General features: G+C 40.4%; 1 protein-coding gene and 1 pseudogene across 3 annotated transcripts in view; one reads left to right on the plus strand and one right to left on the minus strand.

Moving 5' to 3' along the window:
• The window catches only part of ANK3 (ankyrin 3), a 469,334-nt gene that overhangs the window by 84,538 nt on the left and 357,854 nt on the right, over positions 1-26,942 (minus strand). For 2 of the 3 annotated variants that reach the window (XM_070432805.1, XM_070432807.1), the window contains 2 exons: positions 8,118-8,241; positions 2,907-3,009 (listed from right to left, as the gene is read on the minus strand). In XM_070432805.1, the coding sequence (XP_070288906.1) occupies positions 2,907-3,009; positions 8,118-8,241 (227 nt within the window). Of the gene's footprint in view, positions 1-2,906; positions 3,010-8,117; positions 8,242-15,443; positions 15,498-26,942 lie in introns of all 3 variants that reach the window. The other variant, XM_070432806.1, reaches the window with a different exon arrangement.
• Positions 24,355-24,499, plus strand: LOC139022291 (small Cajal body-specific RNA 13; annotated as a pseudogene).

Raw genomic sequence — 26,942 nt, forward strand, 5'->3', positions numbered from 1 at the left:
TTTTTATTTTGAAGGTGTTCATACAAATAAGAAAGTTGAAAAAACAGTATAAGAAATACCCATATACACTCCACCTAGGTTAAACAATTACATTTTTGCTGCACTTGCTTTTTTTTCTCTCTCTCTCTCTCTTCACACACATACACTTTTTTTTTCCTGCTGAACTACTTGAAAATAAATAGCTGACTTAATAATTACTTCATTCCTGAAAACTTCAGCAATGCATACCCCTACATGGAATAGAGATAGTCCCCTGTAGAGCTGCAATACTGTTATAGCTGCTAAAAAATTAACTACTTCCTAACAGTATAGCCAGTAAATTTTCAAATGCCCCCAACTGTCACTACAATGTTTCTATGCCTTCCACACTTTTTTTTCCAAATCTCTGGGGAATTTATCATGAAAGTGTGGCCAGGAGTTAGGTTATATGTTCATTAAACATGCTCTTTCCACAAGGCATGCTTGCCAGACCATGGGATTCTCTGTGGTCATTAAAGAAAGCAACTTCCTGTTTCTGCAGTTATCAGCTTCAGACTCCTTTGTAAAGGTTTCAAGATGTCTTAAGCCTTCCATTCCCCTGACTGTTCTACAGGAGTGTCATGACATCCACAGAAATTGAAACAGCAACAAAATGAGCAAAAGGACATCAGTTTTGTCTCAAAACTTCTCTTTACCCTTTATTTTTCACAAATCCTTCATTCTGAGAAAATGCTGCCCTTTCATTCCACTTGAGTAAGTCGGTCTAGGTAAAAGCTAACAGGGAATGGTGTGAGGACCCTCAGAAGTCGGTCTGCAACCTTGCAACACTGCAAATATTTATAGTATTTTACTTTACGGTTGCTGTGCTGAACATGGGAGGTAATGTAACTATGGTGGTAATAGTGGTGGAGGTGAGGGTGGTGGTGGTGGCAGAGGTGGTGGTGGAAGTGATGGTGGCATTGATGGATGGTGGTGGTAGTGGCAATATGGTGAGGTCATGGTGATCGTGACCCCAATTTCAGGTCCTTGCCACAAAGCCAATACACATTCAGAAATATAAACCATAATTAGTTTAATCATGGATTTTGCTATTCCAGTATAGAACTAGACACGTTTGACACAAGAGAAAAATGTCACTGATACACAACGAATATATTTTCACCTGCAATTTTATAAGCTTTGTGTGGTTTCTTTAGGATATGGAGAATAACAGGCATTTTTACACTTGTAATTATTATCAATGTACCCATGAACATCTCATTTCAATTGGGAACATCAAGAGATCAGGATGATCTGACTAGAATAATGACCACAGCCAACCAAGCAAAGAGATCCTCAGAATTTCTCAACCAACAACAGGACAACACCTTACACCAAAGACCTTAGCTTCATTAGTTGAGACAAGTGATTTTTTAGTGTTAACACCCACGTAAACCATGACAAACTATGGTACCTGTAATCATTCCACAAAGGGTGTTTTTGCCTAAACAAAACTGAATAGCCACTGTATTCTCCTTGTAAGGCCTGGAAGCTAAGAATGTTCTAGAGAGTGTAGAATAATAAAATGTTTATTGTAGATCCTTGTGAAGCACAATGTACATCTGTGTGTCTGGAAATCAGCTTCTCCAGACAAGTGGGAGTCCTGAAGTTCTGACTCTCTGCTTATCATCTAATTCATCTGTTCAAATTCACCTTCATTGTGCAGTGAGTAAGTCCAGCATCATTTCACCAATCATCTACATTGTTCAATATTATAAGACACCTTCAAAATTAACTTTATGTTTCAAACAGTTTCATCCATCATCAACTCAGGAATGCAAATTTACAATTAGGTATTGTGTGTTTCTAGAATAATGAACCATCCTGAGCCCATATGCAGCAGAACTACATTGCTGGGACTTCTTGTATTAAACCAATTATCTATTCAACCACAATTATTGAAACACCCAAACACCAAGTGAACCTAGTGGAGATTCTGGTAGAAAGCAAAATACTATCACATCTTGAGAAGGCCCATTACACACCTTTGAAACTAAGGAATCAAAAACATGAACCAATCTAATCTTTACTTGCTAAGAACAACTATAGCGAATTCCAACATGATACAAATTTTGTTTAGGAAGCCCTGGCCAGCATTGCTCAGTGATTAGAGCATTGGCCAATGCGCCCAAGAGTCTCTGGTTGGATTTCCGGTCAAGGGCACATATCTGGGTTGCAGGTTTGATCCCCAGCCCTGGTCAAGGTGCTTGGGGGAGGTAACCAATCAATGTGTCTCTCTCACATCGATATTTCTCTCTCTTTCTCTCCCTTTCTCCCCCTTTCAACTCTAAAAAAATAAAAATCAATTGAAAAAATCTCCTCAGGTGAGGATTAACAAAAAGTTTGTTTAGGAAAATCAAACATTCATGTGGATAATGTACATAACTTTAGCTAACAATTATTATTATGAACTCTTTTTAAAAATTAAACTAGATTAGACCTAGAAATGAGAAAAGAGAGTCATGCCTTGCCTAGGACTTTATGAGTTTTTCTCTGTGAGATTTTTAGGGACTCACTGAGGAAGAGAGGGTTATTTCCATTTATGGCACAATTTATTTTTAAAAAATATATTTTTATTGATTTCAAAGAGGGAGGAAGAGGAAGAGAGAGAGAAATATCAATGATGAGAGAGAGAATCATTGATCAGCTGCCTCCTGCACACCCCACGCTGGGGATTGAGCCTGCAACCCAGATCGACACTCAACCACAGAGCAACACCAGCCGGGCTGACAATTTTTTTTCTTTAAGTGGCAACACAGAGAGATTTACAAATGCAAAATCAAACATGCAGAAATATAGTTCTTGTCATGGGACAAAGAGTTTGATTCAAACATACAAATGGAAGTTTAACAAACCAAAGAATATTTTTTAAAAAAAAGAATGCCTACCTGCTCTTTGGATGGCACCAGGAGTTCTTCGATCATCATGCTGTCCCGGGCATAGGAGCTTCTGTTCAAGGTGTAAGACCTATCCGAACTGAAGGAGCGGAGGCTGTTGTATTTACAGTTAACCATTCAAGAGTGGTAGATGATGATGAGATGAATAAAAAAAAAATTAATGCATGCAACTTTAAAAACAGGCAAGATGGCTAAAAATATCAACCAAAGTTGTTCTTGAAAACACATGGTCAAAAATAAAATCCCTTATATTTGAGGAAATCTCTTAAGCTTGGACAATCTCATGATCAGGTTTTGTTTAAAATTTGGCCAACTGGTGTTAAATCTGGGAGAAGATGAAATGCATGAAAACTTTGGATGTTGCACTGTGACAGTCAAACCAACATGACACTTGAGAAGAACCAGATCATTCCAGATAATTTGATAACCTGAGAGATTTTTCTATGGTAAGACCTTATGTTAGTCTCCTCTCTTTTTGGTCCATATCTGTTTAGCTTGCATTATTCAATGAAATTGTGCCTGCTGTAAATAGTTCTGTTTGTGTGTCTTGGGAGCTAGATATAGGGTTAAATTATCGAAAGGTTTATGGTTGCTACTCAGGGAAAGCATCAAGAAGGAAGTAAGCAGTGTTATGAATCATCTTACACGGTTTTCTTCTCCATCTTTCTGGTCTTGAAAATTTCAATTCCAGGTGAGCTCACTTTTTTATTTCCTTTTCTTACTTGCTCCTTCTACCTTCTCCTTTCCATCCGCTTTCAAATCGTCTACACAGCCTCTGAACTTCCCAGACTGCAAGCTTCCTTATGTTCTCAAATGCCACTCTCCACATTGACCTCTAAACTAAAAACTGACAAGGGGTTCGGGAATGGGCGAAACGGTTGAAGGTGGTCAGAAGGTACAACATTCCAGTTATAAAATAAATAAGTCCTGGGAGTGTCATGTGCAGCATGGCGATTATAGTTAATAATGCTGTATTATATATTTGAAAGTCGCCAAGAGAGCAGATCTTAAAAGTTCTCATCACAAGAAAGAAAAATTGTAACTAGAATTATTGTGATAATCATTTAAAAAAATATATATTTCTTTATTGATTTCAGAGAGGAAGGGAGGAGAGAGTCAGGAACATCAATGACAAGAGGGAATCATTGATCGGCTGCCTCCTGCACACCCTCCACTGGGGATCGAACCGGCAACCCAGGCATGTGCCCTTAATCGGAATCGAACCTGGGATCCTTCAGACCGCAGGCTGACGCTTTATCCACTGAGCCAAGCCAGCTAGGGCTGTGATAATCATTTTGCAATATATACACATATTGAATCATTATACTGTACATCTGAAGCTAATATAACGTTATTTGTCAATTATATCTCAATCTTTAAAAAAGCAATAGAGACGGGACCCTGGTAACCCTGCACGTATCCACATAGGACGGGCAGGTGGTCTGAGCCTTGGCAGGACACCTTTGATGCTACAGGAACACAGAGGATGGAGGTGGGGAGCTGTGTCAGGCATCTCCCACAGGCCTCCCTCTCACCTGCCACGGTGGACCGTGACCAGGCAGCTCTTCATTGGCTCCTGAGGCTGCCTGCCCATCCTCCTTGGAAGAGAGTGGCAGAACACGAAGCCATTTAGCTGCAGTCTAGGACTGGCTCCTCAGCTAGTGTGGCAGACAAGGACCATGTCGCTGCCTACGTAACTAATAAACGGTCTGAATGTAAATGTGGCTGCTTGAATCTTTACCAGTAGATTCAGTCAGACTCTGGCCTTGGCCTTGTGTGTACTAGGCAGGGAAAAGAGCAAAGGAGAGGTGAATAAGGAATGACTCCTTGCTTTGCACAAAACGACTTCTTTCCCACTCTGCACTTACTATACTTAAGATTACCTCAAAGTGAGTATTTTTATATCAATACACAGAGGCCACTGAATTATTGGAAGTGTCTACAGAAATGAGGAGGTACATTCTTCTAGGATCAGAGCCTTCGCTTTCACCAGAATCTTAGAGGGATCTAGAACTCCAGAATGACTATTACTGTACAGTCATTACTTGGTGTATTCAGCAAATATTTGCTAAGTGGCTATTATGAGCTAGCCAAAACATTAATAACAGGATATAGAAGGAAAAAAAAAAGTAAGCATTATCCCTGCACAGAGGAGCTTACCTAGTAAGCCATGTGACCTCGAACACTTGGGCCTTCTGTACCCCCATAATTCATAACTCTTTCTCGCACCCCCCATTTCAGTTGCAAACATTTCCTTCTGTGATTCCTGTTTTTAGTGCCCTTCCATTCTCTCAAGTACATTATATAAACTTCCTAAAAGCAGGAACTCTCTTTCTACTCTAACTCAACTGTCCAACAGAACCTCTCCCGATGAAGGATGTGTTCTCAACCCGCGCTGTCCAACACAGTGTCCACTGGCCACACGTGGCCGCCGAGCACCTGGAGTGTGGCTGGTGACTGAAGAACTGCATTTTAGGTCTCATTTCATTTTAACTAGTTGTCATCTAAAGAGCCGCGCCACTAGGGGCTACACTATCAGACAGTGCGACTTCTAAGTACTCACAGCAAGGCTCTATTTTGCCGCAGGGATGTGATTTGAGAAACTCTCTTGCCCCCTTAGACACTCATTTCTTTCTTTCTTTCTTTTATTTTCAGACACTCATTTCTTTAAGTTATGGTCCCTCCGGTATATGTTAATATTGGTGATTCCTGAGAACAGTTTTACTGTAGATGTGGACAAAGACTTAATATTTTAAAGAAATACTTACATATTTATTTTAATTTCAGCTTTTAATTACATCTAAGATGGGTTGATACATTTTAAGCATCCTCTTTCTTTTAACTTACGTATGCATGCCAACTACAGGACAGAGCCCCGAAATGGGAGCTATCAACAGAAAGGCCTAACGATGTCTCCGTTTTATTGTCTGAAGTTCTTAGTCTGAACTGTTCCAGGCCAACTTACATTAGGCAGATGGAGCCAATTAAATCCATCAAGCTTCACTGGGAATCCTTAATACATCGAAATAATTTCAGCTACTAAAATTAGACATTATTTGCATGGGGATCTGGAAAGCATTAAATTGTTTTTTAACTAAGGTCAACTATATTATTTGTAGCCATCAGTATACCCTACGTGTTAAATACAGGAAGTGTTAGGAAACCACATGCCTGAGGATTCTTAAAATTATACCAATGTGCTTAATTCAAATAAAATGCAACCAGCAGACAAACAGCTCTTCAAGATGGTTTCTTTAAGTCCAGGGAAATTTCTCCAGTTACTTCATGCACTATACAAACCTTGTTAAGCGAAAGAAATTCCTTAAATATTCAATGTTGCATAAGTAACATTTCTTGTCATACATTTAGCTATTTGCTCATTTCCTCAGAATCACAAAACTGATTTGCTAAAGCTGAGCAGAACAGAAAAGCGCATGGCAGAACAACACAGCACAGCACAGCACGGCACAATGCTGAGGAAAACAAAAATGAGAAAATGAGCCAGGGAAGGGCAGGGGACACTGGAAAGTGCCATTTCTTACCTGATCTTGGGACTATTTTAAAGTATTTTTACAAAAACACAGGAGAAGAAGGAAGCAAAAAAAAAAAAACATCAGACAGGGGAAAAAAAGAAAAAAATGTTATGGTTGAATGAGGTAAACATTTAATGTATTTCTTTTTAAATGTTACACTCAGAATATTATACTTGGCAATACTCTAAGAATACCTTAAAACATATTGGCTTTAAGATTTATTTTTATATTTGCCTCTGAGCATAACATGAGTTGCCAATGTAAAAAAAATGAGTTACATATAACAGCAACAAATAATAATAATGGTACAATAAAAACCAGAAGTGTGGAAGCCTCACAACTTGGGGAAAAAAATTATGAGACAATATTCTGGTTTCATCAACCATTGGATGTCAGCTGCTACAATTTTCTATATGCAAATGAGTGATTAATAAAATGTTACCTTTAATATACTATCTCAGGAAGAGAATCAGCGAGTTGTTGGATTACAAAGCCTATTAAATCTCTAAATAGAATTTTCCCTTGAGATCCTTTAAGATGCTACACATTTTAGTTATAATTTGTTATTATCTGTGGTTACATGAAATATTAAAGGTTATTTGCCCTTCTTGTTAATGACAGCTGCTACAAGAAGACTTTAAGGCCTTTAGATATAGATCTATAGATATATATATATATTTATAAGGCAAAAATTCTAAGTTACATGAGATTCCAAATTCTGTTAAAAAACAAAAAGATTAACTCGAAAAAACATTAATTCAGTATCTAAACTGGCCACATCCAGGACACTGAGAATTAACTCTTAGGTTTACTTAGTGGGAAGTGCCATTTACTATGAGACAATGAAACTTTTTACAACAGATACTTAAACTATAGGAAAATGTCCCCAGGGCTCTGGCGCAGATGGTTTAATTATTAGCTTTCACATAACTTGACTGTCAGCAAACAAGCTGTTAATCCAACCACGGAAAAGAAGTCCCCAAATTCTGGACAAGGTCCTATTTCTTTCAACCATTGTCAGATAAGTTTAAGCCAAGGTTTTCCACATACCAAAGTTTTACGCTTTGGTTGTAAGGATCGAAGTTGCCAGTATTCCTGGCTTGCTAAGTCACTGTTTCACTCCTGACATGTCCCTTGTAAACAAACTAATGGGAAAGCTTTAGAAGAGATACTCCAAACACTTGGTAGGCAAGTCTAATAAATAATTATATATATATATATATATATATATATATAGTCTCAAACATGAATTTTTCTTTCAATAATAAATAGAGAATAGTGAACAACCAATACAAACATTTCTTATTTATTGGAAAATAAGGTTTTTCTTTCAATTAGAATAAAATTTAATTTTGAAACATATAACCCAGATCGGTTCTCCCAGTTTTGTCTGTGAGCCCTTTTGCTAGTATGCTTGAAGCATGACTGCAGGGTGGGGGGAGAAAAAGAACAATTAACACGTTCAATCACAGACAATTAAGGACTGGAAACCATGAAAGAAAATAGCGGAGCACATACAATGGAGTAGCGAACATTTCACCAAATTCACATCCTCATCCAAAGAGCCTACTTGGGGATAATGGTGAAAATGGAAAATGATTTTGGTTTATGACAAATTATGGCTGTTTCAAATTACCTCTGAAAAACAACAACAGCAACAATAAAATACCTGGCAGAACGGGCCCCAAGACTAAAGCCCATGTAGCCCTCGGCAGGCAGAGAATCATCGCCCAGCTCCTTGAGGTCCTGTGGCCCCAGGTACTTGTCAGTGTCCCCCGTCAGTGCATCTTCGCCTGCGGATGGACAAAGCAAGCCACAATCAGAAGCTTCCCTTTGAAAACGTGCCTGTTGTGGAGAAACCTGTTCCTTTGGTCATCAGCAAGTCACCCATTCTCTCTGTCCTCTTCTCCTGTCCCCTGGGTAGTATTTGTAGCTGCCATTTAGCAGGAAAAAGTATGGGCAGAGGTTAGTTCATAATTTCAAGAGTGGATTTAAGTAGCAGAAAAAGCACCTGGTGTTAAGCACCAATTTTTTAAAAAGCTGCCCCGCCCCCCCCCCCCCCCACGCCTAAGTAGAAAGAAGGATTTTTTTATGTCAATTAGTTTTCCTCAAAGCACTGTGATGAGGGCAGCTTGTTTGAATGGACGTTGTTGCAAAATAAAAACCACCTCTTCCTTACTGTTCTGGAAATTATACGTGGGAAGGGAGTTTTGTTAAATAGTCTTCTCACACCCAGGATTTCGGTTTGGGGCTTATGCAAAAAAAACCCAGCAAGTTACTTAATCTGAAGGATAACTGCTCCATTGGGGAACTTTGAATCCCACCGATTTGCAACTGTTTCTAAATGGATCAAATGAACAACCCGGCCCAGCGGCCCCCAGGCCTGAACCCTACTTGGAAAGTAGAGATCCAATGGGAGTTCCAGCGGTTTGGAAAGGGACGACAGAAACTGTTCTTTAGTCATCAATACAAAGAGTTAATCGCATAAAATACTTGGCCCAGCTACATATGCATAACATGACCTCACGCGGAAAAACCACATTCCAAGAGTGACAGGGCAGGTTTTCCAGAGGCTTTTGCCCCCTGGGACGTTTCCCATCCTCGCAAAATGTAGCACAGGCCGTGGCAGAGTTCCTTCCGCAAACAGGCAAACTCTGTCTCCTTTTTACGACTCTCATTTTCTTCCTGGACACAAACTTGGCTGGCCCCGTGAGATTTCAAAAGCGTGTGTTATGTTTTCTCAAAGGTAAAGTGATTCATCCGCTCCAGCGATATTTTCCAATTCCTTTCTCAGTACCATTTATACTTTCCATTCATTTAAACTCAGGAAACCACAAGAGCTCATCTTTTTAAACTACCAATCAAGTCTGAAAATACACTGTCGACTACTGTGTTTTTGTTTTTTTTTTCTTTCCCCCATGTAAAAACTAAACAGATCAACTTTCTTCTGCGACCCAGGACCAAGAGATTATTTTAAGTAACTATTTACAGCTGGGTTAATTTTCACAATCACCACAAATGAGACAAAAATACAGGGCACACCAAGTACAACTTAAAGATCTTACTCTGTCGCCAAGCCATGTTCACCAGGATGGGGCGGATCAGATGTTTCCTGAGGTTTCCAGGAATTCCTGAACCAGTGATTTAGAATCTACCTCCAAATCAGCCCAAACGAACCAGTCCCTGGGGTGTAGCCACCGTCTTCACCACTGCCGCTGAGGTCCTCTCAGCATCTCCGTCTCCTCGCAGGCAATGGAGGAATTACACATCTTCTCCTACTCATCAGAGCTCAAAGGTTTTCAATATTTCAGACAAAAAAAAAAAAAAGAAGAAGAAGAAAACCTGGCTACTCTTAATTGAGATTAAGATCCTTTTGATTACTCCGCAGACATCCTTTTAAAGCGCCTTCTGATTGGATTAAAAACTCCTCTGGCAAGCCTCTAGCAGGACCGAATGGTGACATAAATGCAAGCCCTGAGTTATTTGTATGTAAATATGAGGGCAGCTCCAGTGTAGACTTTCGGTAATTTGATACCAGTGCTCCGTGCCTAACCGGGTAACCGAGACAGCCTTAAACCGAGGGAGAGCCAGGAGCGAGGTGCTGCATTTCATTAGGAGGTGACTCTTCTCCCACGTGGATGAGGAGCCGGCCAACCCAGGTAGAGGAAAAAACAGAAGAAAACAAAGAAGCGGCCCAGCGGGGAGTGGCGGGGAGCTCCCGGCAAACTTTCAACTTTGTTCTCAGCCGGGACACCGGGAGCCTCGGTTATTTATGGTCCCTGTCAGGTGGAAGGAGGGGGAAAAAAAGAGAGCGAGAGGGAGGGCCTGCCCTTGAGAAGAGGCTGTGAAACTGTGGGGCCGAGGGAAGCAGCAGTGATTCCCAGAGCTCTCCAAGAAGCTCTTGAGAGCGCACTCCTCACCCATCACCGCTGCTTTTCAGCAGGAGTTGGAGGAAGAGGAGTGAGACCAGCTAAGCGAGTGGATGTTCTGCTTTATGTGGGGCACGGGTTCTTTCACCTCTTTAACACACTCAAAAGGGACTCACTGGCTCTCCCTCTTGGGAGGTCCCTGGAGAGAGAGGGGCAGGGGGCGCAGTGGGCTGGAGAGGCCAGTGGGGCGGCGGGGAGGTGTTCCCTCTCCCGGGGACTCCTGGCCCCTTCCCAGCTGCCCCACCCTGTTTGTGCTGGAAACACCAAGCGGCACTCTGCACCCTCCACCTGGGCACACGCAGAGGCGACTTCTTTCCTCTTTTTCAGCACAACGGGAGACAGGCTGGAAAGGAAGTAGAGGGTTTGAAACGGTCTCGCTGAAGTAAGTGGTCTGCAGCCCTGTCTCACGACAGTGCCTCTACCTCTTGGATTGTTACCTAAACATACTGACATTTGAAGCTGTAGAACCGACGAAGAGGGAAACGGATTTGGTTTTCCTGGGTAAACGCGTAAGTAACTGCATCAATAAATGACTCATGGAATATGAAGATGATAGGACTCCGACACCCGGTGTTTCCATTGGGCCAGCGCGGCTGTAATCAACATTGTAAATAAGCAGAAACGCAAGGGAAGCCCTTTAGAATGCCTGGCGCATATGGAAACATATTCCCAAGCGCAATCCTGGGGAAAGTCATGGTGAAAATGGAGAAAATGTCCAAAACGGACTGCAATGAGAAAAGGGTCCTTCCTCCGGACCTGTTGGCCAGCCTCTCTAGCCACTCCTCCCCACACACCCAGCCTGCCCTCTGTTAGGCAGAACGACTGCAGCCCAAGGAATTCCTGAAAGTCTTTTAGACTTTGAACCACTGCATAGGGTGCATTCTCCTGATGGAACCTTTACCCTCTTCTGCATCTGAGTAATTTCTCCAGTGTTTGACTCTTTCTAGAACTCCTCCCACCCTCACTCATCATCTTAAGTGAGATGGCCCTCCGGTGGGCTTCCCTTATCAGATTGTGTTGCCAGGAGAAACATCTGCTTCCTGTCTCCCCCTGGATGGTGAGATCCCCCAGATTAGGAACCAAATTTTTCCTGGGCCTGGCATATTGTAAATGCCCCATAAATATGTGAATTCATGATTACTTTTATTAATGAGGTTGGTGGTTGTGTTTTCTTTCCCATCTACGTGCTACAGTCACTTAGCACTTTTTTTTGCATGTCAAGCTTGATAACTGGTTGGTATACAGTAAAATGTCAATAAAATTAAGTTTTCATTCCTCTTTACCCATCCTTCTTAGACTTCAGAATTGGTCACTGTAAAACCAAAAAGAAGCCTGGGGTTGGAGTAGGCGTGGGAGCTGTCAATACATGTGGTCAAAGATGAATTAAAATAGCATTATGACATTAAAAATTATGCACCTACCACTTTTAGAAAAGTGAAGCCCTAGCCAGTTTGGCTCAGTGGATAGAGCATCGGCCTGCGGATCGAGGGGTCCCAGGTTCCATATTGGTCAAGGACACATGACCAGGTTGTGGGCTCGATCCCCAGTAGGGGACGTGCAGAAGGCAGCCAATGACTCTCTCTCATTATTGATGTTTCTATCTCTCACTCTCTATTCCTCTCTAAAATCAATAAATATATACATATGGTATATACATACATACATACAAAAATTTTTCACTTTATATATATATAAAGTGAAAAATTTTTTTACAAGTTAGGGAATTCAGAAATAAAGGCATTGGTATTATGTTAATGCAGTTTGGCATGGTAGGTTCTCTGGATTAAAATCCAAGTTCCACGGCTACTGATTAGGTGACCTTTGAAACACTCTTCTCTGAGTCAGTTTCAACCTCTACAAAACTGGGATAGTAACTCTGCCTCTATCCCAATAACCTTTTGGGAGGATTAAATGGAGTAATGCGCAAAGTAAAGGCTTAATGAGCACTAATTGTTACTAATATTCTGTGACTCAGTTTTCTCTAGTGCCCAAGCATCTGAATGTATGAACTCATATAGTTAGCTTTTAAATTGCTACTATTTATACTGGTAAGGGCAAAAATCCAACCATAGCAGGAATGTGTCCCTGCTCTCTACTGGCTAACACAGGACCTGGCTCATCATAGATAGTCAACAAATATTTCTTGATTGAATGAAAGAATGAACAACAATAATAGAACTAACTTATCTTCCTTTCAATAAACACAATAGTCTATAATTATTATGACACACTACTTGGTACAACACACTACTGTACCAAGTTTAGAAAGGAATGAGATAAGTTGTGTTGAGTGATTTATAAACTGCCTCTAACCCATTCTATAATCCAAAAATTGTTTTATTAGTGGCAGCTTCTAACCCAGTGAATGCGAACCTATGACACGCGTGTCAGAGGTGACACACGAACTCATTTTTTTGGTTGATTTTTCTTTGTTAAATGGCATTTAAATATATAAAATAAATATCAAAAATATAAATCTTTGTTTTACTATGGTTGCAAATATCAAAAAATTTCTATATGTGACACGGCACCAGAGTTAGGTTAGGGTTTTTCAAAATGCTGACAAGCGGAGCTCAAAAGGTTCGCCATCACTGTTCTAACCAATACTTCTTATACAAAGGTAATTCTATTAATGGACATCACTCACACAACATCAGATATATTTAGTTAAAATATATACAGGGGTGGTCAAAAGTAGTTTATAGTTATAATACAATAATTCATAACACAAGAATAAACTGTTTTGTGTACTCACAACTGTAAACCTACTTTTGCCCACTGCTGTATATTACCAAGAAACACAAGTTTTCACTTACTAAGAAGTACTTGTGTGGGTTTATGTTTTCTACAAGTGTTCGGTACACTGGCTTGACTTTTGAACAATAGAATGCAGGGGAAATGATTATGCATGACTTCTGAGTCTGAGTTAAAAGAAACCTTATAGTTTCTGCCTCAGTCTACTGGAACACTTATTTGGGGAAAGCCAATCGAATTGTAAGGCATTTGACTGCCTTGAGACCATCATGCTTGTGAAGAAGCTCAAAGTAGCTGTAAAGAGGTGGCTCAGAAAGACAGAAATGCCTAGGCAATCCCCAGCCATTCCAGCCATCTGAGGTAACAGACCTTTGAATAAATACACCCTATTGAACATCCTGCCATGTTATTCCTGCCTCGGCTGCTATCTGACTGTAATGTCATGAAAGATCTCCAGAACCCAGCTGAGCCCAGTCAACTCACACAACCGCGGGAGATAATAATAATAAATTATGCAGCTGAGTTTAGAGATGGCTTGTTACATTGTAATAATTAGTGGAAACAGAGCACAATGAGAAATGAGAAGGTCCAAAGGTAAGCCAAAGAGGTCACACGCTGGTTGCCTAATGCATCCCTAGTGGGTTAGAGTTAGCTCCGTAGTGCATTATATGATTAGGGTTGACAAGTCCAGGGGAAGTACACTGGTAAATGCCACTAGAGGCCTCATTTTTTTTTTAGTATTGATTTTATGCCTTTCAACATTAGAAGCACTGGTGTTCTTTTTGTTAATCCATTTCTGACAATATAACACCAGAGGCTGGAAAATGTTAAAAGAACACAAAACACCTCAAGTCTACTTTGATCTCACCATTAACCAAATAACGAAAGCTGTTCAGAGGCACTTCAATGTCCCAGCTATCTCCTCTTCCTCTTCCTCCTCTATCATGACCAGGCTAAGAGAAGAGGTTCCTGTACCACAATCAAACTTTCAAAGCTTCATACACTTTGTCTACCAGGAAAGAATACAAAATAAAATAAAGGACAGAGGAGAGAAAGATAATACATACATGAAAGGATTATCAGGACTGTGGTCGAATAGGTGTGCCCTCATTCCTTTTTAGATTTCATGTCAATGGTCCAGTGTCAGTACAAGGTGGAATACATATACCTAAGCCAAGTTCCTTGCACTCTTACATTATGCCCACTAACGTTCCTTTTTAGGCTGAACAGAGGAAACGGTTCTTGGCCCAATATTTAGAAGTGTTTTCATGTCCCAGGAGTTCTTTTTTCTCTTATTTATTTATTTTTGCATGTGATTTTCTTCTACTCTTTTCCCCCTTAAGCCCATCACCAAGAAATACTTGTTACTTTTCCAGGAGCTGAAAATTGCTTTCCCATCTAGATAGGACTAGAATCATAAAGAAAGTTCCTTAAGGTAACTAAACCAAATTATACTGTCAGAAACTTTGCTTAGTTCCTCTGCTGTGAAATGCAGAAATCTCCCCGAGGTATAAATTTTGTAATATTATAAAGTTGAAATTAAGAGTATAAAAACCTTAAATGATTAATACAAGATGTCCAAATTACATAAGATCTTTTAAAAGCTAGATTAGAAAAAAATAAAGAGGAACTCAACCTTTATACTCTAGTGATTTATTATGAGTTGGTTTCTTACTAGAAATCAGCAAAGAGTCTTACAGATAAGCAGTTAATGATCAGAATTTAGAAGATTTAAATATAGTTGTTGTAAGAAAAGTGATAATTTTTTTTAAATCACCACATAGCAGAGAGAGGAAATGAAAACTGTTGGGAAAAGAAATTCTTTAGCCATTTCTTGAGTACATTATAGAAAAGTAGAATGAGATCACATCATTAAAATCAACACTGCTATTTATTGAGCATTTACTATGTTCTAGGCACTATTTGGTGCATTATAAGTATTACTTCATATAATTCTCACAATGATATTATAAAATAGAATGGTTATCTCTATTTCAAGATATAACCCAGTCCACACTAAGAGTAAGATTACTGAGAATGTGGGGAAAATCAAATTCTGGTTTGATACAGAGCTCTACTTTTAACTACTGCAATATGCTATGCTATTGAATAAATACTGTAAGAGATTGGTAACCAAATGTAAGCTCCGTGAGGACAGGGTTTTTTTTTTCTCTATATATTTCTGTATCCAATGCCCAGAAGAGTGCCTGGCACATAGTACATGCTCAGTAAATGTGTGCAATGAAAGTTCAGTGATTGCATCTGGAGGTGGCAACTACATTACCAAAGCAACAAGAAGACGGGAGACTTACTTTTCACCGACAACTCTTGTACCTTGGGAATTTTATACCATGTGCATCTACCACCTATTCAAAAAACGAATAAAATTAAAACAAAACAAAACAGGGACTGCAGGCAAGTCATTAGGCTGTGTGTTTCGTTCACCTGAAAAGGTATTTTGACATATAAAGATCTGCCAGGTAGATACTAAGATGTGTATGTGCACCGGCAAATATCTGGCAAACATGGATAGGAAACTCAGTATTTTACGATATTTGACTTTATTTACATCTTTAAGAGATGGAAGAGAAGAAATAAACTAAGGTAGAAAGAAGGAGATACACAGTATTCATGTACTTCTGGCAGTTTCCCAGTGTTCTAAAGCAGTGATTCTCAACCTGTAGGATGCGTTAGCATCACACGACCCCAAGTGAATCTGATGCTCTGGGTCCAGTGTTTACCACACCTTGATAAACACTGTCTAAAGGATCCTTACACACGAATGGCAAGTCTCTAATGGCGGTATTGCTTCTACAGAATTAAATCTATTTTCCTGGTGGGAATTAATAGAATAAGTAAAACATCAGCTGCAGCAACTGAATTCAATGAATCGAGTGGAGTGTCTCCAAATTTCAGTGCATATATTTGTATCACCTGGAGACCTTGTTAAAATGCGGATACTGATTCCACAGGTCAAGGGAGACCCCGAGATCCTGCATTTATAACAAACTCCTGGGTGACCGCAACCACACTTTCAGTAGTAGGACAGTAGAGCATTGGACTGGTACCTATGTTATGAGTAAAGCCAACTATTGCCTTTGAAGCATTTAGTTTCTAGTAAAAACGTTAAGACCAGGGCACAAACAATAATACAAAACTGTACTACTACTCCTGCTGGCTACAATTTTAGTGCTTTGTATATGCTAGACACTGTGCTAACTGAGCATTTTATATGCATGTCTCAGATGACCCTCAACCCTGTGAAGCAGGTACAATTATTTCCCTTCTATTGGTGAAAAAAAAGATTCATAAGAGGTTTGCTTATTTTTCAAAACTCACATGTCTAGTTGGTGGTAGAGTCTAGGTTAGAACCCATACAGATGGCAGAACCCACACAGATGGCAGAACCCAAGCTCTTAACCACCACACCACAATGACAGAGTGCAAGAGAAATGACATAGTAGTACAAGAGCTCAGAGGAAGAGGGCATCACATTTGATTGAGTAGATCAGGTAATGTTCACTGGGGATGTGTGTGAGTAAATATAGGGAGAAAGGAGAAAAAATGGGAAGTTGGCCATTCCGAGCCAGAGAACCATGCATGAGAGGGAAAGAATGAGAATGCTCCCAGGATGGCAAGCAGGCAGGTTTAGTGCAGTGATAGGCAACTGAGTTGTAGGAAATGGGTTGAGTAGGCCATATTTTTAGGGCCATTGAAATTGGATTACTATGCAAGTGACAAGCAACATATATATTCATTAGATGCTAAAATTCAATTATTTGTTCATCTATATATATTGTTTTTTTACCCAAAGACCCAAAATCTCAAAGTTCTCCCTCTTCCTCTCCTGCTTTATTCCCTAATTCTCATTCTGCAGCATGAAGCAGGATAAGTAGTTGTATGCATTTAACAACAACAAAAAAGAGGAACTGCCATTTAATGAGCACCTACTATATGCCAGTCACTGTTCTAAATGTTTTATATATTTTATTTCTTTTCATCTTCACAGCAGCTCTGTGTGGTATTACTAACCTTGTTAGAGATAAACCAAATAAGACCCAGCACATTTTATTTTTTGAAGGTTCAAATAAGGAACATAAAAATGCAAAAAAGCTTTGAAGAAAAATTATTTTCCATCAATTCAAAGCCTTAATGAAAAGATGTTTTTCTCCACTGACATTTAGACAATAGATTTTCACCATGGAGAATCCAAATAACTATATTTGCTCCCATGTCTTTTTCTCTCAACCCCCTGATATTGGTATTCTCAGAAAAGCAAAGAAATGTGAGCAGAAAGGAAGAGGAATACAGTAAGTTTAGGACCTGGATCCACTCAAACTTTAGTTCTAGAAGTCTAATTCTTTCTTGGAGTCACACAATAGTTAATGGGAAAGTTACTTAGATTCCGGATTGCACATATTTCACTTTGCAATTTGCACTCGAGATCAAGAGCTTGTATTAAGCAAGGCCTCCTGTGAATGTTCTGAGAGATGGGTACCAGGAAGCTGGGGATGTGCAGGTGACGGAATGGTGCCCTTTGCTTCAGGCATTCCTGTATGTAGCACAGGCACTTGTGTTTGGCTGGAGGCCCAGAAGGTGCTCATGACTCCAGTACCTTCTTGAGATGGTTGGAGACTCAGAGAGAGGCTGATGGCCCCAAGCCCAAGGTCAAGAATGGAGTGAGCGTTCTGTCCTGCCCCCTGTACTCTCCACTTGCCCTCCCAGTCAGGAATGAGCAGATACTGGGGTCTCACTTTAACCATTTGTTTTCCAGCACCTTCTGGCAGTAGGAGGGGGTTCTTTCAACACATAAACTAAATGCTGGAATATAACCTTTTTTTCATATGAGAACAATGGGGTAAGTTGAGAAAATGTTGAGATGAGCCATGAGTGGAACAGGTGGTCTTAAGAAGGCTGAAGAAGTGTGTGTCATTTTAGGGGATTCCTGTGCCGCTGTGGGAGGGCCAGCCTCTGCGGTCTTTCTTTCCCTTCTCTGGCATTATATGCTCAGAAGATCCTGGCTTCATAGGTGGCCAACCAGGAAGCAGGCTCGAATGGCAAAATTGGCACATCTCTTAGACAATAACAAGTTGCTGTTGTCCCACAGAACAAACGACTCTTGTTGCTCAGGCCGAGTTGTCTTTTTTAAAAGAGAATAAAAGTCAACTCGCTTCTTTACTCTTGAACATGGTGCTATTCTTTGTGGCTAGATGTGCTTCTTTTAAAAAGCTGCATAGCAGTGTACTGCTCCTTCATTCAGGCTAGATAGAGTTGCTAAAGCACGCAAGCATGACTCAGTGTTGGAACTTTTCCAGACGTGGCAATGAAAAATGTCCCCTGTGATCTCGGCTGGGTTAATAAACAAACTCATCCCAGAAAAGCAAAAGAATCTAGTGTCTTTCCTGTGAAGAGGTAGAAAGAGACAATGTTGTGATAGAAGCTATCATTTTTCATTTTCTTTTCAATATTCCTTAATCCTAATCCAGAACTTCTCTTCAGCCATCTAAATAAGAGTGGACAGTACCCTCACTGACTTGGTCAAATGAACACCCAAGATGAGCACCGGAATGCAGGTAGGAAGGGGTGCAAGGTTACTTACACCCTCCTCATGGTCTAAAATCTATGCCACCTGTAAGAAGACTAGATGATAAATAAACTACTAGCCACAAACTAGCCCATTTCGGGCACTGAAATGTTGGTTCTTACTTGCAGAGAAATTAGGTAGCTAAATTCAAGGTGGCAGTGTCCTGCCAATTGGTTCTTTCTTCTAGTCATTCTGTCTTAGTGATTCATCCATCCTTGACTCCAAAGCCAGACCTCCTTAGTCTCAGCTCATTACTTAGGTGCCTGAGGACCGTATGTGAAAAACAGGAGCATGAGCGCTGTCCCCAGGTACAAAGGAGTACCAGACCCTGTATACTTTGTGGGCAAGGTTTTGGCCTCTTCCTGCTCTTATATCCAAAGTGCCTTCCACTGTGCAGGGCAATACACACCTGCTTTTGGGTTTGTTTTATATTTCTGACCTAAAAGATGTGTATATACAAGGCAAAGATACCAAGCCTGTTGTCAGTTCTCATTCTCGCTGTGGTTCTGGCCCAGATGGTCAGACCACTCTTCCCATTTGTCGTCCCCAGGTTCTCTACCCACTCCTGTTCCCAGCTCTCTGCCATTCATCCTCAATGCTGATGTTTCACTTTCTTCTCTGTAGTAAGGAAGCCAGGGGGAGGGGCTGGTCAGATTAGACCCACTTCCATACGCAACAGGTCAGACTTTCCACATAGATGGGCAGGGATTAGGATAATTTGGCAGGGGTGAGGGGGAGAAGCATGCTCAAAATTACAATGTGTTTCGGGCAAATGAAAAAAACAGCCCGTTGTCCTTAGCCAATAAGCATGCTTAATTCTGTGCCATCTCTTAAGACAATCCCTCTGCCACTCATTCCACAAGCTTCTTGGGAAAAAAATTACACTCACTGTCTGAGCGTTCTCCCCTACATTAGAACTACTTCTGAGTCTACATTTGCAATGTCATGGGCGTGTCAGATGCTGAGGTCACCAGGGAGCCGCTTATTGCCTGTGCTCATCTGACTAGACCTTCCCAGGGGAGGTCCTCCCAGGGCTTCCACGAGAACCCACTCTCTGGTTTCCTCCCTCCTCTGTTCACCCACTCCCTCTCCCATATCCTTTAGCATTCCTCTTTCTCCCTCTCTTAAACGTCAATGCGCCCAGGGTTTTCTAGAACATTTCTCTTCCTCCCCATGCCCTGCCCTGGGGTCGGCATCCAGGCCAGTGTGTGCTGGGCTCTGCCATGGAGGCCTCCGCTTCTCTGTCTCTGACATTTCAACCAAAAAAAAGTTTTCTGAATCTGGAACACGTCTTTCCAATCTCCACCCTCTACCCCTCAAAGGTTCTGTTTGTCCAAATTCTATCTATGCCTTAAAATGGTTCCTTCTTAAGGCCTTCAGTGATCTCCCCTTCTTTCAAAATTCCTTGTCACTTTATCTACTCTTCCCTTACAGCATCTCATTGAGTAGAAAGTCGAAGCAGAAAAACAAAAACCCAATTCCAAATTCCTTAGTATGTGGTCCTGAACAAATATCTTAAACTCTTTGAGCCTCAGATTCCTTGATGAAATTAGGACTAATAACACTTTAAATTAGGACTGAGTGAAAATTAGGAGTAATAATGGTACAGGCATTGCCCACAACCACTTCGACAAAATTAAGCAAGATAAGGTACCCGGTAACTAACGTTTCTGAGGTCTCTGGGCTAACCCTTTTATACGTTCTCTCATTTAAAACGTACAGTAACCCAACAGTTGTGGGACTGTTCCCTAAACTATCAGGCACCCCTGAGGTGAGAGCAGAGGTTCAGGACAGGGATTTGGGTATAAGCCCTGCACTGACTATGATCTTAATCAAGTGTCTTCCTTGATGGAACTGACTTTCCACCTCTAGAAAGTGGGAAAAACCAATGGCTCTACCTTAGGGGAATCACTGTGAGTGTTAACAGACATCACCCATGAAATGTATGTAGTTTAAGGCCTCGCCCATAGAAAGGGCTCCATTAACGGGTAAGCAGCTTGTTTTTGATGTTGAGAGTGTTCATTGATTTGGAATCCTGTGGAGGGACAGAGACAGGAAGTGTGTGGAGGTGGACCAGTAACACACTCATCCAGGAATGAGGGCCTCTAGGTCAGTGACAAAGACAGCTCTGCCTGCCCCTGGGGCTAACGGTCTAGTTTGGAAGAAAAGAAACAAAATTACTCACAAATTGTAAAACTACAGTCTTGGGCCAAATCCAGCCTGCCTCCTATTTCTGCACATCAGGTTCTGCCACAGAGCCACGCCCACGTGCAGAGGTTTTGTCTCCTCAGCTTTTGTGCAACAAAGGCAGAGGTGAGTCACTGGGAAAGAAACCATGTGGCCTGAAAATGCTAAAATGTTTACCTGTGGCCCTTTACAGGAAAATGTGGCTGCCCCCGGAAATTTATGACTAAGACACTGAGACGAGCATTAGGAAGAAATAAAAAAAAAAAAAAGTGTGACTGAGAGGAGAGTGGAAAAGAGGGAGCCAGGGGCCACGTAGGACTTATCTACCTCGGAAAGGGACTGAGTTTTTTCCTAAGTGCAATGTAAAGCCTCGAGGGATGTTTATTTCAGTTGTGTATTTGTGCTATTTTGGGGTTTATCTGTATTATTGGTGGGGGGTGCCTACTTTTTTCATGAAATACAACAACTACACAGATAACTATGTAACATGTAAATGTACATTTTAACAAGCTGTTGTAAGATAAACACCATCCAGGTTAAGAAATAGAACATCGGCACGTCAGAAGCCTCCCGCATCCTCATCCCAGTCACAGCCTCCTCCCCATCATTCATCACTTTCTTTACGATATTCCTCTCCTTGTTTTTAAAAAACAAACCCACAAAACCTCACAATATACTTTTACACTCTTAGCGGACTTGGATGAATTTTGTCTTTGCATTCTCCACAACCCAGCAACTACACTCCTAGGTTCCTACCCTACAGAAAGGCACGCATAAGTGTACCAGGAAACATATATAAGAAGATTCGTAGCAGCTTTGTTTGCAAACTGGAAACATTTCCATTAATAGTAGAATGGATCATTTAATTATGGCATAGGTAGACAATGGAACATTAGACAGAAATAAAAATAAAATATAGCTATATGCAATAGCACAGGATGAATCTCAAAAACATAACTATAACTCTAAGCTCTGGAGGGTTTTAAGTTGGGGAATGGAATAGCATGGTACAACGCATACTTATGAAAGATTGCCGAGGGCGCTGTGCAGACAGCTCAGTCTGTGGGTGAGAGTGGAAGTGGAGCCCTGGGAAGAGGCTCCTGCAGTCAGGATTCTATGGGAGACATGATTTGAGAGGGCGGGGGTGTGACCATGGGAGTGCAGAGGAGAGAGAACTCATATGTGGTCTGGAGGTAGAACTGATAGGACTTGCTGATGGACTGGGTATGAGTGGTAAAAACAGAGAAATGACACCTAACCACAGGTTTTGACTTGGGTAATAGACCTATTTACTGAGATGGAGAAGGGTAGGAAGACACACTGACTTGGAGAGGTATGTTTAGGGCATGCTGGGGTAAGGCATCTGTGAGAATCCAATGGAAACGTCAAGTACACAGCTGGGAAAGTGAATAGTGAGGATGAAAGTCAGGAAACAATTCCAATTCCAAAGATGGGATGAATTCTAGTTGACAACAGAGGCCTTGGTCCCACACCACAGATCTTTTTCTCCATCTGGAAATTCTTTTAATTCATTATTTTTTGAGATGCAAGTACACCTTGGGGGGAAGTCATTGCAAAGCTGTCTATCAACTCAATACATAGCCTAGGCCTGTCTCAATGGGAAGGGGTTTAGTGGAAGGAAAAAAGAACATGGCAGGCAAATTTTCTCCGAACTGCCTGTTTCCAGAAATCTGTAACCCTAGCCTTCCCTTGAGTCCCCTTCTACTTTGATGCACCTCATCAAACAAGTATTGAAGATCTGCTGTGTGCCAGACACTGTACTAGGTTCTGGGGCTACCACAGAGAATAAAGTCATTCTGAGTTTATCGCTAAGAGTGGCATGCAATTATGTAATGTCTATTTGAAAGGTCAGTCATGAGCAGAGAAATATCAAGCAAAGGGCTAGATAATTTAAGAGGTATTTGTACAACGATAACATTTCAGGTGAAGAACAATTTCTGCATAACCACCACCACTCCCTTGAACCACCTGGGGCAAGCTAATCTCCAAGGCTTCTTTTCAGACCTAGAAAACTAAAACCATAAGAGTCTGATTTAGCTACTGGGATGTCAAGATTAGGATAGCAGGTCAGTCCCAGGCAGGAGAGGTCCTGAAGGGTACTTTCCTGGTGCCTTTCTTGACATCCAGCTTCAATATTCCCCAAAGTAATTTCTCCTACTTTTTTGAGTTTCAGATTGTGCCAAGTAAAATTCTAGTTGTTCTCCCCTGAGAATACTTGGGTATATATTTACTAAAATGACTTGCTTTTGGTTGTTAAAGTGTATTCTAAATCATGTTTATATTTCTTTTGCTTGACCTTGCACCTTGGTCAGCATGTTTCTTTGGCCAAGAAGGCCAGACGAAGGGATAATATTTCTATTATAGTCTCATTAAGGCCTTGAAAAAATAATTCTTATTACCTTGTGATAATTTTGAAAAGCATTATTTATTCCCTTTCCTATACACTTTTTTTTTTAAAAGGAGTTTAAAAATAGCACTGGCCTGGTAGGTCAGTCAGCTAGAGCATTGTCCCAATATGCCACAGTTGTGGCTTTAATCCCCGGTCAGGGCACATACAAGAAAATAAGCGGGACACCAAATGATTGGTTTTTTTTCTCTCTCTCTCTCCCTTCGTATCTCTCTCTCTCTCTCTCTCTCTCTCTCTCTCAAGTCAATAAATAAAAGTTAAACAAAAAGAAGTTTAAAAATTCATTCTTGGGTCCTATAGACAAGAAAACAGATCATGTTAGAGTATCAGGGAAAGAGATCATCTAAAACCACAGACAGTCAGATCTGTCTCCTTGTCTAGCTCTGCCAGACCAGGGTATCACCTGGTTGGACAAGCCACTCAACATGTATTTGGGCGTTGCTCCCTCATCAGTATAATGGAGAGCATGGGCTACATGAAACTGACTCAGCCCTTTCCGGTCTTTGAAATCTGTGGATTTTAATTTGCTGTGGCTTCTACTGGGCACTGAACTTGGCACCAAGGTGAGCTGAGCATGACTCTCCTCATCCCTCATGCCACTCTAATATAGGATGGAATTTTATTACTTTATCGTATCTCAAACCCATACCTACTTGATAATAACTTCTACCACATGTGTATTTAGAGTCTTTTAATTTTAATATTTAGTATCTGCACTTGGTCCTGAAGAGATTTTGCAGCTCTATCCAATTGGTAAGTACCTGAGAATTAAGTAATTCCGCCCAGCAAGTTTGCTCACCCAGTTGTCTCATAAATCTGTTCAGCAGAGTCACATTTCACAGAGCCGCCTCTTGGGGTTTTACTTTTCATGGCTTAATTCCATTTCTCTTATGTCCCATCTATAGTTCTTTATACCTGCTACTCAACCCAGTAGAATTATGAAAACTGAAATAACATTTTATAGATTTTAAAAAGTTTTACAAAAATACATTTTATAGTAATCTATCATTTAAAAGCAGTGTTCAACCTGCAGTCTTGGAGCCGTGCTGTGTTGGTGGCACCCGAGGGCACACCAGACTTGCAGAAAAAGCAAAGCCCGGAGGAAGCTGAGGCATGGCTGCTCGAGAGCCAGCCTGCCATGTGCAACGTTCCTCTGATAGTTTAAAAAAAAAAAAAAAAAAAGCAGTGTTCAACTAGGACAATTTAAACCTTAATTTCAATTTTCTTTCTCCCTCTCTTCCCTTTCTCTTTCTTTATTTTTCTCTTATTTTCCCCCTTCCTTCCTCCCACCCTCTTCCTTCTCTCTCTCTCTTCTTTTCTTTTTTTTGAATTACAAGCTGAACTGTAAAACATAAGAATCTAACTGGCACTAGAATCAAGATATTAATGTTGTATGTATATTCATTTTAATGTATGTAACATATTTTCTGGGAAAGAAGACGGGAGGGCATTAAGATACTTGTGACCTTGTCTAGCCCTTATAAACAGAGGAGCTCTGTTACCCCTACCTGTGTAATGACTGGGCTTAACAACCGGCCTTAGATAAGGTTGCTTTATAGCCTTTTCCTCCTGGGTTCTGCTTCATCCTTTGTTCTACTCTGTAACTTGACTCCATTGTTCCCGGAGTCATTGACTGATAACATTGTCTAGACTTGTTTTCCTTTTTTTGAGAAAGTAACCCCAACATTCTTTCCCCTATACTAATTTCTCAAAGTGGACCTAAGAAAGAGGAGAAATCAAAGAAGAAAGAAGAGAGACCACTGTTCTGTTAATATTTCACTCAGTTTTTATAATTTAAAATGACAGTTATATTTTCCCATTTTACACATCCATTCATCTTTTCTTTCTTGAGAAAAACTGACAGCATATACTTGTATTATTTTTATTGGCTTTAAAAAGCTGCTGATATCGTTGGCACACTGGGTTACCAGCGTAATGATCTCTTACTAGAGCTTGTAGAGAGACATTTTCACAACATGTGGTTTCGAGGAAATAAACATTTGCCACAGTTCCTCAGGCTTACTGGACAGGCAGCCCCTAATCCAATGAAAGTGGTGAAGTTCTGGCCAAACTGTGAGGCAAGTGAGTCAGAAGTAAAAATTATCATTAAGATTGTAGAGACCTTTCAGAATTAACATTTCTAAATGACTTGTTTTGGGATTTGGAGTAATTATAGAAGTGCTAAGTTCCGCAGCAAAAAAAAAAAAAAGATGTATTATATGATAGGGAAAATGTGGCTTACTGGAGCTCATATAAGCAAAATTTAGGGACTTTAGCTGACAGTAATATTAATATGACTCAAATTACATGTATATTACAGTCTCAAACGTATCTTAATCTTTAATAATAGATTTTTAATATCATCCAGGGACAAAGTGATAACTCTTCTACAGTCTGCTGGGATCACACCACATGAAGAATATTGTGTTTAGTTCAGGCCACCTCCATCGAGATGGCTTTCCCTGAGGCACATTGAAATGTGCACAGGAGATTGAGTATGACAGTGAGGGGCAGTGGAAGGAAGTGGTGATAACATGCCCTGAGAAAAAAACCCAAGAAGAAATATGAGAACTGTTTTTAAATATTGAAAGGATTGTCACATAGAAGAGGCAGATTTTGTTCTAAATAGTGCCAGATATATCAAGAGCCCGGATCAATGAGTGGAAGCTGCAGAATACTCAATGAAGAAGAAACTTTAAAGCCTGAGCTATTCATAGTGGAACAGGCAGTTTGGAAACTGGGGAATTCCTATCATTTGGGGCATTAGGAAAAGAAACTCCTAAGCAGAGGGTTCCATGGAGGTAATTCCAGCACTAGATGGTTGTTGTTCAGATTGTGACTTTTAAGGAAAACCTTTTGACCTTAAATTCTACGACATTATGAAATCACAAGCCATTTGACTCCCACAGTCCCCGCACATACCCCAACGTGTTTAAGGGAAGATGGATAAAATGAGAATTAAAATGTTCTTATTAATTTCAAATTCCCAAACTGAGATACATCTAAAGGAAATGATTGTCATTTCTAGTTAAACCGCTAGATCAAGAATCTTCAAATGAAGAGATGCAAAATTTCTCCTTTTTTGAAATGATTTGGTTAGTTATCTACATGGATGAGGCAAATTATATAGTCCATTCAAACGTGGCTTCTCATCAGTGAGGCTATTTTGGGATAGTATGTTAAAAACTAGCAAATTTTTAGGTCTGTGATTGTCATATTATATTTCATAATAATTTCAATAGAAAAACTTACTTTTGATATCATGGGCTGCCTGTGTACACATCTATGTGAGAATATCATTTTTCTTGTTTCTCCTGCCTGCCAGAAATTACTCTGAAAATGTGGCCTTAGAAGGCATTGAAATATAATATGACAGGAAAGCATATTACTAAAGATGATACAAATATTACCTATTTGGGGACATAAACATATAGCTGATGTTTTAGAGGAAAAGAAAGAAAAATGAGTAAACCCTTTAATATTTATCCAAACAACATTACAAACAATGAGACATGTCTTTTGAAGTCCTTAATGACCACCAAGAATTAGTCCGCTGGGTGTGCAGTCCCCACCACAGACTAACACTGGGCAGCCATTGTACACCAAACAGTT

This window comes from Myotis yumanensis, unplaced genomic scaffold (assembly GCF_028538775.1).
Source record: "Myotis yumanensis isolate MYYU_CA2020_CCGP unplaced genomic scaffold, mMyoYum1.0.hap1 SCAF_13, whole genome shotgun sequence".
Classification (NCBI taxonomy): Eukaryota; Metazoa; Chordata; class Mammalia; order Chiroptera; family Vespertilionidae; genus Myotis; species Myotis yumanensis.